Raw genomic sequence first — 18,686 nt, forward strand, 5'->3', positions numbered from 1 at the left:
GGAGACCCAGGGACAATGTCGACGAACTTAGGCATCTCTGAGTGATCCAAGGAGCACACGGATAAGACCTCCTCACTTGGCTCCTGGCCTTCACTGGAGGTTTCTGAACAGCTCCCAGGAAGGTCCCAGGGAAGGGACTGTAAGAATCATACCAGTAGGCCTAGCCCCAGGACAGTCCTCCAAGGCTCTGCAGACAGCTCTTGCCTTGGCCTTGAGAGCCCCGGAGAGGGGCAGTCCCCAGTGCCCCCTCCCTCTGAGCCAGCTCCAAATGAAATGGAAATGGGAGGCTCAGGGCAGAGAAGAGAGGGCACTGAGGAGCCTCAGGGCCTTGTGGCATCCAGCCCAGAAAGTTTTGAGACTGAAGGTGCTAGCCCCAAGACCAGATGCCTCCTGAGCCTCTCCCCAGCCATAGTAGCAGACCAAACACTAGCCCTACCCTCACATCCTGAATTGCCTTCTCTGGCAGCCGAACCTCAGAGATGGACAGCCTCATACTAGCTGTTCTTCTCTGAATGAGAGAAGCCTGTCAGAGCTCTAGGAGCAGGGCAAACCTGGGCAAGGCACTCTGCCGCTTCGAGTCCCACCCAGACACCATAAAGGGCTGCCTCTGTGAGGGCTGGGAGGGGTGAGTGAGGACAGGGAGAGCCCACCTGGGTCAGCTTCAACTTGTTCTCCCAGGAGTTGATGCGCTGCTCGAAGGGCTTCTTGTAGGGTGAGAAGGACATGCTCTGGGTCATGACAATGTGGTCATCAAGCAGCTGTGAGGCCTCGTCTGGGCTCTTGAGGATGTAGGTCTCTGTCTCCTTGTAGGGCAGCACATTGAACAGGATGGTCGACCACTCCTTCTCCATCTTGTCCAGTGCCTGGGGTGGGGGGCGAGTCAAAGCTGGGTCCCAGGAAGGAGCTGGCCCACATGCCACATGACCAGCACTGGGCAGGGAAGAGCAGGCTCTGTCCAGCCTTGATCGTGGCCCTCTGGTAAATATTCTCTGCTTGTCTGGTTAACAAATCCCCCGTGGGCCCTAGTCCGAATTTAAGGCCAGCTGGTATGCACACACGTGCTGCATGTATTGGGAGGAAACTAAGAAGTTCTGGTCCCAGTTCTAGCCCTTACTGGCTATGTCACCCTGGACAGGTGCTGAACCTTTCTGAGCCTTAATTTACCCATCTGTTATCAGCTCTTTCCTGGGCCAAGAAGTATTCGAGAGGAGTAAATGAGTAATAACAACGCACCAAGCACTTTATGTACATGATTGCTCACCAAATAGAATGCACCTCAACCCCTGAGCCTAGTGAATGACCCCAGGGATGGGGCCCAGTACTGTCAAACTCCTGTGCCTTCAGGCACGGCCTGCTGGTGGCCACCCACCTGCTCAATGGCGTATTCCTTGCCAGCCACCTCTGCCACCTTGCTGATGCTCTCGATGTGGTCCTGCAGGTTCATCTCGAGGCAGTGGGCGAAGGTCAGGTTGGCCTTGGGCCTGACATTAATGTTGATCTCATTGGACAGCACCTCCCAGTGCCGGTTTCGCATGCCAGGGTTGCGTAGCCCCTGGATCAGTGGGATGTATGGCTTGAACTCCTCGATGCGGGCCCTGATGTCTAAGGCCACTTCCTGGCAGGCTGCCAGGCAGAACAGGCAGGTGTGACAAACAGCCAGCACAGGCAGGGAAAGAGGGGACAGGCCGGCTTGGCTGCCTACCTGGGATGTCCTTGAACTGCTTCACGCACTTGTGCATGGTCTTAAAGGACTCGATGACATTCTTCTCCAGCTGCTCAGAGTCGATGGCTGACAGGGGGTCATTCATCCAGCTCTCAGACCAGCGCAGCCAGTCAGAGGCTGTGGTCCAGAGATCCAGGAAGGGCTGGAACTCCTTCACCATCCTGGAGAGCTTGTCGTACTACAGGGGCAGACAAACCAAGGCTGTCTTGGGGTGCTTCCCGGTCTCTGTCCAAACTTGGGCCAGGTCCCCTCCCCCTCCTTACTCCTAGCTGCTGTCCCTGATCTTGTCCCCATGAGCCCTGGCCTGGCCTCCCTTCTTCCTGATGCGCACAGGTTCTGGGCTCTGAGTGGCTCAGCAAAACCTCCTGCCTGGTTCCAACTGTCCCCTTGCCCTGAGGGCCAGGGCTGAGCTATTCCCTCTCTGCAACCTGCTCAGCCCCACCCCCCAAATGTCAGGGCCCTGCCACCCAGGGCCCAGCTGGGTTCAGATATGGCCACAGATGCTGTGGGCTCTTCCTTGAGCCCTGGGGGCTGCTGGCTGGAGTGCCACAGGAGTCCTACATTGGTGATGGGCAAGCCGAAGATGCGCTCGCGGTTGTTGTACAGCATCGCTAGCTGCTGGCAATCCTTCAGCTGCTTTTTGACCCGCCGCACCTCGTTGGCAATCTCGTGTGCTCGTGCAATCTCCACATGTGTGGTGAAGCCAGCTACCACCAGCTGTGGGCCGAGGAGCTGGGGTCAGAGGCCTCTGGGGCCCCAACCATGTGCATGCGTCCCCCCCAACACACACACACAGAGGTCCGAAGTTCCTAGGCGTCAACACTTCCCAGTTCTGGGGGCACTTTCTTCTCCTGGAGTGAACAGCTTCCTGGCCCATCACAGGCAGGCTAACCGCCCCAGGGTAACACAGCAAGGTCAGAGGGAGACCCAGAACCCTGAACACTGTGCCCATTGCCGCCCGGGGCTCAGAGGACACAACAGAAGAGCTGGGGCTCTTTGCAACCTTGAATTTTCTGGACCTTGCTGCCTAAGCACCCATCCAGCCTTTCAGTTCATTCTTTCAGCCGTTCTTTCATCCACCCACCAGTTCATCCACCAAACATTGCCATAGCCCCTCCTGCATACATAAAGCCAGGCCTGGGCCCGGAGCACATGTGCGGTGGGGAGCGAGTCCTAGAAGACCCCTCAGCTGGCCCCACCTGCAGCCCTTCCAGCTTCTCCTGGAAGTTGTTCTGATCCATGATCTGGATTTTGCGGAACTTCTCCTCATCTTCTATATGCTGCTGCTGCACCACCTCTATCTGCCCAAGGATCTTAGAAGGCCAGTTGCTGGCAGCCCATCTGGATGGTGCAGGGATGGAGATGGGGGGAAGGTCACAGCTGAAATCATAGGGTGATCAGGCCAGACAGGGACACCCAGGGTTAAGGGGAGAATGGAGGAATCCAGGCGGCCGCTGGAGCCAGCCAGGGCCAGGCAGCCAGGAAGTAGAAGTGAGCTGGAGGCAGCCATTGCCACCATCAGGGTTGGGAGCAGGCCTGCCTGGCAGGGGAGGCAGTCCCTGCCCTGTGACTGTGGTCTGGGAGCTATGCTCAGCATCCAGGGAGATGCAGGTCCAAGGTGCCCAGTGCAGTGATGGGGCAAGAGGGAGAATGGGGCTGGAAATGAGAGAGGCGATGCTGAGTTTCCCTCTTACATTCTAGGGTCTGGAGGGGCCTTACCTCCCATGAGACAAAGCAACAGTCTTTAGTCTCTATTTCCTTGGTGACCAACCAGGGCCACCAGGCTAACTTCCTTCATATCAGACCAATTCCCTTTGCCTGGCTGATGTGGGGGCCCTGTAGGATTCGAGGATTCTGCCTAAATCTGGCCTAGCAATGCTGACCTTGCAGGAAGCCCACCCTGGGCACCAGGATGCCCTGGAGGGTTGATGCTTGGGGCTCTTGGCAGTGCCAACCTTTCCCAGAGATAGTGCCAACCTTTCCCAGGCCCTGACATTCTGAAGGCACCCCCAGTCTGTGAGGCAGGGCAGACAAGGGGTTTCTGGGAGCAAAACTCCAACCTAAAGCCATCTCCCACAAGGCTCTTGAGTTGGGTGGAGACAAGCACTCCTCCCCAGGGACTGACCACCGGTCTGACTTTGCCTTCACTCAGTGCTCCCAAGGATCCCAAAGGGTCCCTACCACAAACAAGGGGATCCTAGGCCCATGTGAACATGTGTGTGTCAGGCTGACAATGGTATAGAGAATGGAGACAGGGTGAGGGGGCAGCAGGGTCCCTAGGCCAAGAGGCTCAAATGATTTCCTTCTGCCCTGTTGGCCACCTGGCCCTGGCCCTGGCCCATGTGGAGCCATGGTCTCTGACAACTTGGCAGGCATTTCTGGTATAACCACACAGCCTGTGGCCTCAGGGATATTTGAGAGCCATGCGTCTCGGCACCTCTTTCCCTACCCTCTGGGATGGGAGCCAAGCTCCCACTCACTTGTCATTGAAGTCTTCTGTGCTGAGGTTGTAAAGGAATTCATCCATGACCTGGTAGTTGTCCATGACCTTCACAATCCGCTCCTGCATGGACAGGTGGTAATGAGAACTGCGTGTGTGGGACCCCAAAGTGGTCAAGTGCTAAAGAAAGGCTGCTCTCTTCCAGAGAGGCGAGGCCTGGAGTTGGGGAGCCCCAACCCAGCCCCCAACCCATACCTTCTGTCTGGCCTCCCAGACAGCATGGCTCTGAATGTCCACCATGCATCCAGCCTCATAACCCTCCAAACCTCCATCTTCTGGGTCTACCTCACCTCTGGCCTCCCGGCTCCTGATCTCCGAGCCCCCAGACACCAGCCTCTGGTCCCTCCTACACCCGCCTCACCTCTAGCCCCACCAGCTTCTCAGGGATGCCCTTCATCCACTCGCGAAGCTCAGCTAGCTCCTCGATGCTGTTGGGCTTCTCATAGATCTTGCGGCTGATGCTGCGAAACTCCTCACAGACCTGGCGGTGAGAGGAGTGGCTAGGGAGGCCATGCACCCTCCCTGGCCATTCCTGGGGCCTGCTCCTCCTTCCTGGACCCCCGTGTCTCCCAACAGGTAACTGCCGCCACCCCACCATACCCTGCAGCTGACTCGCTGGGGAGCCAAGTTCCCCCCCGCAGCCTCCTGTGTCCAGTGAACACATGCATGGGACTCCTGAGGCCTGCACTTGCATGCCCTCAGTTCCCTGAAATGGCCCATCTTTGGGAGGGGTTCCCAGGTCTTTCCAGGTCTATGGAGAGAGCTAACAGTACCCATTCCCTGAGACCTTCCATATGGGATGCCTCCCCACAGACAGGGTCAAGGCAGGGTGACTTCCAGATCCTCCCATCAGCCTGGGCATCTGCAGACACCCTGGCCCTGCCTAGGGACACCTTGTTCCTGGGAGCTCACCCTGTATGCAAGAGTGCATGTGCTGTTGCAGTCACCAGGGCCAGGTGGCTGGGCACTTACATTGTCCACCTCCTTGTGCAGGTTCTTGGCCAGGATGTCCAACATGGAAGTGGCCAAGGCCTTGCGCTTCTTGGACAGGCTCTGCTTGACATTGTCAACGTTGACATAGAAGGGCCCAATGACGATACTGCTGGGCAGCGAGCTGTCCAGGATCTCTTTCTCCCGCAGGTGGGTAAGCACCACTTCCCGTACCTCCTCGGCTGATGGGCACTGTGTCTGGTAGGCCCTGTGGACAGTGGGCACACACGAGGGGCAGAGGGTGGTAAGTGGGTGGCCCGGTGTCACACCGACACACAGACACCCTCAGATGCATGCACGTACTTGAGGAAGGTGGTAATGTCATTGTTATTCAGCTCCAGATATTTTTGGTATTCCCCGGCATAGGCCTGCAGTGGGATCATGGCCTTGCGCACAGCATTGGCGATGACAGCCCGCAGCTCCTCCACCAGTGGCTCGTGGAGCCCCACGGACTCCAGCAGGGGGTTGCCACTGATAAAGATGTCCTCCATCACCAGCTGTGGAGCCAAAGGCAGGGGGTGAGCCATGGGGCAGGCAGGTGGGCAGAGGGATTGGAGATGAGACCCGAAGCCAGAATGGGCAGCAGTGCAGCCAGTCACAGACAGCGTGGTGGGGGTCAGGGAAAGGGTTTGCTGTGGTGTCTCTGAGAGTGGGCTGTGGACTAATATAGGGCTGGAAGCCTCATGAGCCCGATCAAAGGATAGCGTCTTCCTCTACCTGGGCCTGACTCGGTCCAGTGCCCAGGAAAGGAGCAGACAGGGCCACCAGGTCACCAATGGCTTTGGCTAACCAGCAGGGGAGACAAGAGGGGGCTGAAGTTCCAGAAGCTCTTGGGCCCAGAGCAGTGGGATGTACGTAGGTGTGGTGATGAGTAGGGACTTCTGACAAGGGGTCCTGCCTGTGGAGGTCAGTCTGCACCCACATCTTAGCTGAAGAGAGAGGCCAGGAGCTGGGTGGGATAAAGAGGGTGGAATCTGGGCGAGAATGGCTGTGACAGGGGTGGGTGAGTGAGCCCGGTTTGAACAGTAGGTTTGACACTTAGGCGCTTTGTGCCCTTATGCTAGACCTCTCCAAGTCTCACAATAAAATGGAGATGCTAATGGTTCTCAGGGCAGCTTGTAGTGAGGAGTAAGTGAGCCATTCAAGAATTAAAGGGCTGAGCACACTGCCGGCCAGGTGGGAGGCCCGTACGAAAGCTGAACCACTGTAATACGGTTAGCCTGCAGCTCAGTAGCCGCTAGCAGCCAGGGCAGCAGGGGCCCTGGCCTTGAGCTACAGCTGTACCTTCTCCAGCTGGGGCACCGTGTGCGTGGCCAGGATGCCCTTGTCGAAGAGGTTGAGCAGAGATGTCTCGAACTGCTCCAGTGACGTGCTATAGTGCACCCCTGAGCTATCCAGCACCAGGTCCACAATGAATAGGGGATTCTTCCGGGGCCTGTGGGACAATGATTGGGCTGACGGTGGGCAGGGGCCTGAGGAGGTCTGCAAGCCGCAGACCCAGCCCTCTGCCCTTCCTGCCAGCATGATGGCTCTCAAGCTTCTCCATGCATGAGAAGTGCCTCCTCCCTCCTCCCAGAAACCTGTTACCAGAAAAACACTGGTAACTTAGTTACCAAAGCCTATTCCGTTGCTGCCACTTGCCCAGAGGTCCGCTGGCACCAGGGAGATGGAGGGCCCCCCATGCGGTCCTGAGGTCATCAGGGCAGGTCGGCCAGACTATGGGCCCTTGTGGCCCCTGTGCTCTCCCTGGGAGGCCACCATCTTTAACTTCAGATGCCCACCACACACCAGCAACCCTCAAGCCTAGATCCCAGCCAGGCTTCCCTGCTGCACTCTAGACCACCCTCCTGGACCTTTAATGGGCATCTCAAACATTCTGTGTCCCCTGACTCCTGCCAGCTCCCCTCAGGGCTCAGTGCTAGCTGCGGACCCCAGGAGTCAGCTCATCTCCTCCCCTCCCCTCCTCCCACTGCACATCCTCCTGCAGCCCGGCCTGTAGCACTGCCACCCATGCATGGCCCCAAATCTGCTGCCCTCAGACCCCAGCCCCCTCTGTCATCTCCCTCGTCTAGACAATGGTAGGAGACTTGGTCTCATTTGTCTTCTGCCTCACTTGTCCCCACAAATCCAGAGCATCGTTTAATCAGATTATAACTCCCCTCTGGTGGCCGCTAACCACACTTAGAATAAATCTAGCCCCGGACCATGACCCCAGGAGGCTCTGTGATCTGGCCTGCCACTGCAACTTCTCCCACACCATCCTGACCAGCCCTCCCTGCTCCAGCCATAGCTCTAGCCTTTCCTTCCACGACCGCCCCGAGTTCTTCCTCCCCCTCCGAGCCTCTGGTCCCTCTACCGGTGCCCCTCCTTAGCATCTCTGCAGCCAGTTTCCTCACAGTCTCAGGTCTTCATTCAGATGACCCTGAACCCCTGGCAAATTCCCCTGCCCCACCCAGGCTCTGTCACACCCCCTGCCAAGATCGGCCATGACCAGCTACTGATTCATTTGTTTGCAGTCTGTCCCCCGTGAGAGTAGGAGTCATACGTCTCTTATTCCCCTAGAACCCCACCTGGTTCATGGCAAGTACTCAAAGAGTAACTGCCGACTGAGAAAATGAAGGTCACCAGAGACATGCAAGCTGGAGCTGGTGGGACATTCCCTGGCCACCAGGGCAGGGGCCAGGCTCTCCTTGCCGTCTGAGACCTGGCAGTGCTGGGTACCCTCATCTTGGCTGCCCTCCTCCCCCCACCCTGCACCAGCCTAGCCCCTGGGGCCTAGCAAGGAGTGGCGGTGGGGTCACCAGGCACCTCCCCCAACCTGTAGGGGCTGTTGATGAAGTCCTCGCCCCAGACCATGTCATCAGCGCAGCCAAGCACGCTGCAGCAAGCATCGCTGATGAACTGCGAGAAGCTGGCCAGTGAGTCCTGCACCAGGAAACGCAGCGTGTCCTGCAGCATGTACTTGATCAGCTCCATCAGTTTGCGCAACTTCGACATGAGGTACACCTCCCAGTTGGTTTCGTAGAGGTTATACCAGCCCTTGCTCATGTCACGCAAGCTGCTACGCATGGCCACCTTGAGCGTGCTGATCCAGCTGTCCTTTAGGAACATCTGCACCTGGAGTGGCCATGGGTGGCATCAGGCAGCCGCCCCAGGAACGTGCTGCCCACAGCTACGTGCACCACTGTGCTGGGGCGGTCCCAGGACCCAGATGACCACAGAAGGATTTCCCCCCACCCCTACCAACCACCACCCTCCTGTGACCCTGGGGACCAGGGATGCTCTGGGGGAAGGGGAAAGGGGACAGCAGAAACAGGACTTTTCCTCCAGCTAAGAAAGAGACAGAGACTGAGACACAGGAAATGAGCAGAGAAAGAGAGACACAGAATGAAACAGAGAAGGGGAGCTTTTCTCTGGACCATCTGGTGATGATCCCCCACAAGCCTGTACCCTTCTTCCCTCACACCCCAATTCTTAGGGGGTATGTGGGGTTCCTGCTCTCCTTTCCAACACAAGGGGTCTGCTTCAGAGGCCACCAGGGTTGGCTGGAAAGTGACTACCTTGGGCTTCCTTTCTTCTCTGGGATGAGCCATCTTCCTGGGAGCACCACCCCCATCCTCCCACAAGGTCTAGGTTTTAAAGAGAACAAGAGCCCACAGCCTCACCACTAGCCAGTCAGCTCCAAGGCTCTGGCCTGTGTGCAGCCCTCTATGCCCTTGATGACCACGCACCTGAGAGAAGGTCTGTGACTGAATCTGCTCAAACTCTTCCAGGCGGCTGTACTTGGAGAGGTTTGAGTGGAACAGGGACATGGCAGTCACCTTGTTGCACTCAGCCCGCACCTTGCTGAGGGCCGTGATAACCTCCGGCCGTGTAAGCAGGGACACAAAGGTAAAATCCTCTTTCTGCTCCTGGAAGGGGTACTTGGGAACACTCACCAGCCCTGCAGGGATGGCGGTAGAGGGCCAGTGTCAGATTGGCCTGGGACAACATCAGGGGTGTTGATGGAGAGATGCAACTCCCGTCTCCTCCCAGAGAGACACCCACGTCCCCAGAACCCCTCTTTTCCCAAGACCTTCCAGAGTGGCCCTACAGCTTCGCAATGAGCTGCCCACTCTGGGCGAGTAAATGAATCCTCTCCAGGCCCCTCTGGGTCACTGACCCCTTTCAAGTGCAGGAGAGTCACAGACCATCTCCCCCTTCACTCCCACCCACGCTGCAACATAACCCAGCACCAAGCGAAGGAGATGTGGGCACCAGGACCCTTGAAGTGCCCACTGCCCATGCACTGCCCCAGCTTCCTGGGCATTTCACAGGAATGAAATTCACGGGCATCAGGGAACTCAAAGAAAGGAAGGCTTGGGGGAACTAGTGTCCTACTCTGAGACTCAGTCTGCCACAAGTCAAATGGGGATGTAGCAATGCCACCTGCTCCTGCTACTGGAGGAAGGGCGGGCGGTATGTTCCTCAGTCAGACCATCAGAGCCCTTTCATCCATTTCTCAACAGTTGCTGTCTTAGTACACATTTACCTGGCTCCTTCAGCCCTGCTCACACTACTGGTTTTTAAAGGAGTCTTCATTGACCCCCACCCCGACCCTAGCCCTCCAGGCAGCTGGAGAAGAAGCACAGTGGGTGCTGTGAAGGGAGGGCAGGAGGGCTGTGGCCAGGGGGGTGGCCATGGGGTCTTTGTCCAACGCCCCTCACCTTGCCTGGGCACCTTCTCCTCCTCCTTCTTAGGCAGGGTCACGTAGGAGAACATGTCAGGCTTGGAGGAGACAATCTGGTCAAAGTTGATTTTGTTCATGCTGCGCTCATAGTCCAGGTTCACTTCTCTGGAGAGATTGCTGAGGTGCTCCAGAACGCTGCCAATGGAGAGGGGGGACAGGGATGTCAGGGGGCTCCATATACCCTGTCACCCCCACGCTGTGGACTGGCTGGGGCCCACTCTCCTCTAGCGTTAACCTGTGGGCATGAGTTTGGGGCTTCCCTTCCGGATTCATGAGCACACCTCCCACCTGGCCCCCGGCCACTAACCTCCATCACCCTTGTCCCCTCCCTCTTTCATGCCACCCCCTCTTCTCCATCACATCAGTTCAAGTCTGCCTGTTTTGCTTCTCACTTCTCAATGTCATCCCGACAAGGCACCCTCCCTGCCTGGTCCCCTCACTTTCACCCCTGCCCATTCCAATCCACTCCCCACAAAACTCAAGTATAAGCACCTCCTTCTCTTGCTAAAAATCCATCCTGGGTCCCTGGGTCCCTGGGTCCCTGGGTCCCTACATCCTAGGATAAAGCCAAACCTCTTCCTGAGCTCCAAGAGGCGCTCCAGCCCCTCCTTGTTCTCCTCTCTGGTCACCCCACCCCAGCCACAGGCAGCGCTGAGCTCTCACCTCATAGCCTTTGCATACACTGTTTCCTCTGGTGGCCACACCCTGGTTGACCCACTCCTGCTTCTGCCTGACCAGCCCAGGCTCCCCCCTTAGGGTTTCTATCTAAGACGAGCCTTGCCCCCTCTGGATGAGGGCAGCCTTATTTGTGCCCCCAACGTGCCTCCCCAGTCCTAATGCTCCTGACCCCCTAAGGGCATTTCTTTCATTCATTCACTGTTGTTCCCTCAGTCAGCATCCTGTTCTCCCCTTACTTTTTCCAGGACTCAACTCAAATGTTACCACCCCAGGGAGGCCTTCTCTGACCATCTAATGTAAAGGAGCCCCTCCATGATATCTCTGTTCCCTTGTCTTTCCTGGTCTCCACAGTACCTATCAAAACCCTGAATCACCTCATTTTCTTATTGTGTGTCTTCCTGGCAAGACTGAGAGCCCAGGAGGGCAGGCGTTTCATGGGGTGCGTTCACTGCTGCGCCCCTGTGCCTGACACAAGAGAGACACTTACCACACACATGGCTGCCTGCCTGACATCCACTTCCTCCTAATTGGACCTGACTGCTGCTCTAGAACTCTCTCCTCTCTCACTTGACTTCAAGGAAGATGACAAGTCTGGGTTAGCTCTGGGTTATCTCACCTGTCTAAGCTGGTCATGGTGGAGCTCAACCTGCTAATTGGCTTAGGAGTGGGAATGTGACTCAGTTATAATCAACCACTGACACCGAGCTGTAAAATCAAGCCCCCTTGTCCCATCTTCCTCAAGACAACTTCTGGGGTATTGTTCATGCTCCAGAGTTCCCTGTGAGATCAGAGGCAGTACTTCTCCTAAAATCACATCTCTGCCCAGCTGCTTCCTCCATTACATCCTGTGGCCTTCACTCCCTTAGAGATGTCTCCTGAGAGGACTTCATCAAGAAATCAATTGTATAAGAATCCCTCAAACTGGCTCTGCTTCAAGGGAATCCAATCTATGGCAGGACTCAGTGGACTCTGGACTTTGTGCTTCTGAAACTGCTGCTGCCATGCCGCCTGGGGATGGAGCCAGCACACCCTGGAGACAGCCCCGGCACACTAAGCTGGCACATCCTGCACCCAGTTCCTAGTTACAGGCAAAACAGTGGATTCTCCTACTGTCTAGGCCAATCTGAGCCCAGCATATTTGTTATGAAAGCCAAACACACTGCCAATGATACAAACTCAAGAAATGGAATTCTGGACTACCAAGGTAATGGTGGCTATGTCAATTCCAATTCCCCATCATGCTCTAAAAAAAAAAAAAAAAAAACGGAAAGAAGGGGGAAAAAAGAAAAGGACAAATAACGCTCCCTAAACCCTCACCTTTAGCATAAGCAGAATAAAGAAAATGCCCAAACTTCACATTATCTTTAGAAGAATAATCATCTGTTCCCAGTGAGCTACTACTCACCCTACCACTGCCAGCCTGCCTGGAAAACGAAGGCTGTCTGAAAAAAACTGTGCAGAAGAGGGGAGCAGTGGGAGCCCTAAGCTTGGTCTAAGATCCTACCAGCAAGACAGAAAGTCCACCCCAACTGCAAGAACACTGACCGAGTTCTGGAGAATCAGAGCGCTTAGGACAAGGAAGGGGCCTCTGTGCTTGCATTCAAGGTAACATTTTTCTTTTAAAGTTTCTTTATTTATTTTGAGGCGGGGAGAGGGGCAGAGACAAGCAGTCTCTGCGCTGTCAGCGCACAACCCGAATGACAGCGCACAACCTGACATGGGGCTCGGTCCCACGAATCCTGAGGTCGTGACCTGAGCCAAAATCGAGAGTCAGACGCTTAACCAACTAAACCACCCAGGTGCCCCCAAGATAACATTCTTTGAAAGGCATCATGACATAAAGGGGAAGGTAAAAGACAAGAAGAGGAGTACTTTGGAGATTGAAGGGTGATAGAAAAGGAAGCAAAAGTAAAAAATTAGAGTCTTGCAAGATAAGAGAGAACAAACAACTTGGAGGACAAGCCCTCTCTCCAACACACACACACACACACACACACACACACACACACACCGACTTAAAAAAACAAACAAACTGGGGCATCTGGGTGACTCAGTAGGTTAAGCGTTTTAACTTCGGCTCAGGTCACCATCTCACAGTTCGTGGGTTCCAGCCCCACATCAGGCTCTGCACTGTGCAGAGCCTGCTTGAGATTCTCTCTCTCTCTCTCTCTCTCTCTCTCTCTCTCTCCCTCTCTCTCTGCCCCTCCTCCACTTGTTCTCTCTCTCTCTCTCTCAAAATAAAATAAACTTAAAAAAAATTTTTAATAGTTTGCTATCCTAACAGAAGAGGGCGCCCTGGAACTAGGAATCTTGTAAATCACCCCAAATCCCTGAATTGAATAGGTGAAAGTAACCACATTTACATAAAGCTACTGAAAGAGAGAGCACCTTACCTGATGAAAATTCTCACCTATCCCTCAAAGAAAAAACAAAGACAGGGGCGCCTGGGTGGCACAGTCGGTTAAGCGTCCGACTTCAGCCAGGTCGCGATCTCACCCTCTGTGAGTTCGAGCCCGGCGTCAGGCTCTGGGCTGATGGCTCAGAGCCTGGAGCCTGTTTCTGATTCTGTGTCTCCCTCTCTCTCTGCCCCTCCCCCGTTCATGCTCTGTCTCTCTCTGTCCCAAAAATAAATAAACGTTGAAAAAAAAATTTTTTTTTTAAAAAAAGAAAAAACAAAGACAAAGCAAAGGAAAACTAACATAACACTTCAAACTGAACCAAATATCTTCACACAAGTATGTGGGCATATGAAAAATACCTTGAATCCGAAACTCACAACTAAAACACAGAAATGGGCAAACAGCAAGAAGATGGAGGAAACAAAATTATCTCTGGAAGGAAGGCAAAATTATGAGGTGCCTACGGGAGAATAAAGTCAAAAAATTTAATAAAGTAAAAAAAATAATAATAAAATACATTGAAGAAAGGAATATAACCAAGAAAATTAAAATAAGGCAAAAAAAAAAAAAAAGAACTAGAAGGGACAGAAAGTGGTTAAATTAGAAATAGGTAAAAAAGCAAAGCAAGATAGATAGATAGAGATATATAATGGAATCTGATAAAGAAAAACTGGATAAAGGAACACAACTAATATTTAAAACTATAATCCAAGAGAAATTTCCAGAAATAAAGAATATCTCAATCTATGTATTTAAAAGGCCCATTTTGTACTAAGGAAAATTGACCCAGAATGATCAACTCTGAGATGTAAACTAGTAAAATGCTTAGACTTTAAAGATTGTTGAAAAAACAAACAAAAAACAAAAACAAACAAACAAACAAACAAACAAAAAACACCAAGGCCTCCAAGCCAAAAAATCAAACAACTTTCAAGGGAAAGGGAGCGGGACTGGCACTGGGTCTCTCAAAATCAACATTCAAAGCAAGGCAACAAAAGAGCAGTATTTAAAAACAAAACCCAAAAACTGAAGCAATAAAAGTGTGAACCAAGAACTTTATTCCAATCAAGTTGTTTGTCAAGTTTTAAACATGCAAGAACTCTAGGAACACTATACCCTTGAACCCTTTATGAGGAATCTACTAGAAAAGTAGCTTCATCCAACCAAGAGACTGGTGAGGTTCAAGACATACTACCCCAAAATATGGTACCAAAATATGGTACCTTGGCATCTTGAATGTTTTAAGCTGGAGCAGTTTGAGAAACGGCCTTCCCTGGAAGCAGGTCATAAGACCCTCATGTAAGAAGTGCCCTCCTTATACCCAGAGCACAGGACATCCTTAGCTCCAAGATGGAGTGATGCCAAGTGGAATCCCAGTGAAGAGGCCTTGCTAAGTTTTCCTCAGTTTACTACGCTTAGCTCATATCTTTTTGTCTTGCCACTATCCCCACAACTTTCCACTTTTCATCAAACCTAGTGTAGGTTTAACCTCCTCAGGTCTTCGTTTCTTTAAGAAGGCTCCCATGTTAAGGGAAACATGCAAATTTGCAAGCTCTTCTTTTGCTAACCTGTCTTGTATTACAGAGTCCCAGCCAAGAACCTAGAAGGATATAAAAGAGAGGATTGACCCCCCCACCCCCCTTACCCTCCGCTACTGGATGATGAGAGAAATTTCAGAAGAAAAGGTTGATACACTTAATCCACTTAATTGTAGATTTAAGACTAAAACAGAGATAAGAGCTGCTGGCTGTCTCAGTCCATAGAGCAAGCTGTGAGCTTGAGCCCCATATTGGGCAAAGAGCCTACAATCAATAGATCAATCAATCAATTTTATTTTTAAAAATAAAAACAAAACAAAGATAAGTATGAGAGTGGAAGAATATCATATTAAATAATAAGGAGAAAAAAGCAACTAAAAATGGGAGGAGAAAGGAATGAGGAAAGTAGATTAAAGTCAAGATTGTTACAAAGGAACATGAAGGGAGTCGAAGGATACCATTGAAACCTGACAAAACAGGTATTAACTAGTTAAATAAGAAAGCAGGGGATTCGAGGCACTATAAAAGGTTTAATACAAAAGAAACCACTAAAATAAGGCACAAATATTCCCAAATACCAAAAGAAATTTAAAAAGTGAAAGAACAAAGAAAATACATCATGCAAAGAAGGAAATACAGAACTGAGATGAAACATACCAGCTCTATAAATAAATGTGAACGTGCCTAACTCACTTTTTACAAGAAAAAGATTTTTAATCTCACTCACAAAGTAAGATCTGACTATATGCTAATAACAAGAGACCTATGTAAAACAACTAACTCAGAAAGGCTAAAAACAGAGAGCTGGGAAAAAATGTATCAGAAAAATGGAAATAACAAAAAAATCAGGTTACAATTCTGATATCAAACAAAGTAAAATTCTGATCAAAAAGCATTTTACCTGATCAAGGACACTTTTTTTTTAAGTTTATTTATTTATTTTGAGAGAGAGAGAGAGCACGTGTGCAAGCAGGAGAGGGGCAGGGAGAGAATCTCAAGCAGGCTCTGCACTGCCAGCATGGAGCCTGATGACACGGAGCTAGAACTCACAAACTGTGAGATCATGACTTGAGCCAAAACCAAGAGTCAGATGCTCAACTGACTGAGCCACCCAGGCACAGTCCTCAAGGACATTTTTTAATGCTAAAAGCCACAATTAATAATGATAGTGTAACACACTACTCTCTGTGGGCAAAAATAAGTAAAGATACAGAAGACATAAATAACATAATCAATAAGATAGATTTTCTGGCATATATGTATATATAAAAACTCTTATACCCTAACTAGAGGGATACACCTCTTCTCACATGCAAATGGAACATTCAGCAAAAAACTGACTATATATTAGGTCACAGAGAAAACACCAGCAAGTTCTGTAGAGTAGAAATATTATAAATAACACTCCCTGATCTCAATGCAATTAAAGTAAAAATTATTAACAAATTTTAACAAGTCCTTTCCACATGGAAAATTGTGAAACCTGTTAAACAATTCTTTTTTTTTTAATGTTTATTTATTTTTGAGAGAGAGACAGAGAGGAAGAGGGAGTGGGGCAGGGGCAGAGAGGGACAGAGGATCTGAAGTGGACTCTGTGCTGACAGCAGAGAGCCAGGCTTGAATCCACAAACTGCAAGATCATGACCCGAGCCAAAGTCAGACGCCTAACTGACTGAGCCACCCAGGTGCCCCTAGACAATTCTGTAATGAAATGGGAAATACAAACTAAATTTTTGGAATTAAAAAAATGAAATACTACATATCAGAATCTGTGGACTATTTTTTAAGCATTTATCAGAAGAAAGTCCATTAGACACATTTATAAACACATTTATAAGCAAGAATGTAAATAAGTGAATTAAATTTCTAGTGCATGTGCACACACACACACACACACACATTATAAACATAACAAAATACAAAATACAAGCCAAAGCAAGGGACAAGAAAGGAAATAATAAAAGTAGAAATTAATGAGGTAGATGTAGAAAACAGTCAAGTTAATAAATCAAATTCCTATTTTTAAAAAATTAACACACCAAACAAATCACTAAGTAACTCAATAAAGCAAAGAAAGGGAGAGAGCATAACTCTACACAATCAGAAGTGACAGCATGTTAACTAACTAGAATTTAAATAAAATTTGAAAAGAAAAAAAAAAGGAGGTGATAAGGGGAAGTCAACATTGAAACAAAAAAATTGTTAAATCATAAAAGACCACTTTGCAAAATTCTATGCAAATGCATTTTAAAACCTAGAAAACATGGATAATTTTTTTAGAGAAAGAAAGTATGCCAAAACTGACCCCCAAATTGGGAATATAAGCTTAAATAGACCAATTCCTACTAGAGAACTATCCCACCAAAAACATTATGTCCAAATGATTGCAGGAGGGAATAACCAGATAGCCTCAATACACCAAAAATTGCTCCAGAGTATGGAAAATGAAGGAAAACATCAATATTCTTCTTATGAAGCAAGCCCCAAATCCCCTGCTTTCTAATTTAACTTGTTAATATCTGTTTTGTCAAGTTTTAATGGTATCCTTCAACTCCCTTCATGTTCCTTTATAACAATCTTGACTTCAATCTACTTTCCTCATTCCTTTATCCTCCCATTTTTAGTTGCTTCAAACCTGATAGAGACAGTATGAAAAAAATTATAGGCCAACATCCCTTCCATCAATGCAAAAGTTCTAGAAAGCATGCTAACCAATAGAACCCAACAATACCATATTTTAAAAAAATGATACGCCATGGCCAGATGGGATTTATTAAAGGAATACAAGATTGTTTCAATATTAGGAAATCAATTAATATAATATACAATGTTAATAGATCTAAGGAGAAAAACTATATGATTATCTCCATAAGTACTTTATTATTATTATATTATTATTATTACATATATTTTTTTTTTTTTTTTGAGAGAGAGAGAGAGAGCATGAACAGGGGAGGGGAAGAGAGAGACACAGAATCTGAAGCAGGCTCCAGGCTCCAAGCTGTTAGCACAGAGTCCGATGCAGGGCTTGAACCCATGAACAATGAGATTATGACCTGAGCCGAAGTCAGACACTTAACCAACTGAGCCACCCAGGCATCCCTCTCCATAGGTACTTTTAAAGGCTGTGATAAACACTTAAGAAAATAGAAGTTTCAATGGATACATTAAATAAAGTCCCAAAGCTAGCATTTTCTTTTTTTCTTTTTTTTTTAATGTTTATTTTTTGAGAGAGAGAGAGAATGAGAGCAGGGCAGGGACAGAGACAGAGAGAGACCAAGATAGAGAGAGACAGAGGATCCAAAGCAGGCTCTGCACTGAGAGCAGAAAGCCCAGTGCAAGTCTTGAACTCACAAACTGAGAGGTCATGACCTGAGCCAAAGTCAGAGGCTTAACCGACTGAGCCACCCAGGCACCCCTAAAGTTAGAATTTTCTTAAGGGGGAAACTTACTAGAGGTACCTCCACTAATATTAGGAACAGGTAGGGATGCCTACCATCTCCGCTACTATTCAATATTGTACTGGAAGTATTAGAAAATGCAATTAAACAAGAGAAAGTGATTAGAGGAATAAGAACTGGAGAAGAAAAAGTAAAACTCTGTTTACAGGTAATGTATACTTAGAAAGTCCTGGAGAGGGGTGCCTGGGACGCTCAGCCAGTTAAGTGCCCAACTCTTGATTTCAGTTCAGGTCATGATCTCACAGTTTTGTGAGTTCAGGCCCTGAGTTCAAGCCCCATGTTGGGCTCTTCACTGACAGTGCGGAACTTGCTTGGGATTCTCTGTCTCCCTCTCTCTCTGCCCCTCCTCTGCTCGTGCTCTCTCTATCTAAATAAGCAAACTTAAAAAAAAAGAAAAATATAAGAAAACCCTGGAGAATCAATAATAAAACACATTCAAACAATTCAGTAAGGATTGTTTGTAACAGGATATAAAATTAGCCTACAAAAATCAGTAGGAGCAATAGTAGAGAAAATCCCATTTATAATAGCAACAAAGAAGACAAAATAATAAGAAATATGCAAAACCTATATGAGAAAAATGTAAAGCATTCCTGAAAGACACAAAAGTAGTCTTTTTTTTTTTTTTGAGAGAGAGCGCGCGCATGAGTGTGGGAGAGGGGTAGAGG

General features: G+C 49.9%; 1 protein-coding gene across 7 annotated transcripts in view; it reads right to left on the minus strand.

Moving 5' to 3' along the window:
- Positions 1-18,686, minus strand: part of DNAH1 (dynein axonemal heavy chain 1) — a 77,121-nt gene that overhangs the window by 40,187 nt on the left and 18,248 nt on the right. For all 7 annotated transcript variants that reach the window (XM_053219274.1, XM_027038890.2, XM_053219272.1 and 4 more), the window contains 13 exons: positions 9,920-10,077; positions 8,945-9,156; positions 8,032-8,330; positions 6,498-6,648; positions 5,517-5,710; positions 5,196-5,421; positions 4,585-4,704; positions 4,204-4,286; positions 2,923-3,064; positions 2,285-2,440; positions 1,703-1,901; positions 1,370-1,623; positions 651-863 (listed from right to left, as the gene is read on the minus strand). In XM_053219274.1, coding sequence (XP_053075249.1) covers positions 651-863; positions 1,370-1,623; positions 1,703-1,901; positions 2,285-2,440; positions 2,923-3,064; positions 4,204-4,286; positions 4,585-4,704; positions 5,196-5,421; positions 5,517-5,710; positions 6,498-6,648; positions 8,032-8,330; positions 8,945-9,156; positions 9,920-10,077 — 2,407 coding nt within the window. The remainder of the gene's footprint in view (positions 1-650; positions 864-1,369; positions 1,624-1,702; positions 1,902-2,284; positions 2,441-2,922; positions 3,065-4,203; positions 4,287-4,584; positions 4,705-5,195; positions 5,422-5,516; positions 5,711-6,497; positions 6,649-8,031; positions 8,331-8,944; positions 9,157-9,919; positions 10,078-18,686) is intronic.

This window comes from Acinonyx jubatus, chromosome A2 (assembly GCF_027475565.1).
Source record: "Acinonyx jubatus isolate Ajub_Pintada_27869175 chromosome A2, VMU_Ajub_asm_v1.0, whole genome shotgun sequence".
Taxonomy (NCBI): Eukaryota; Metazoa; Chordata; class Mammalia; order Carnivora; family Felidae; genus Acinonyx; species Acinonyx jubatus.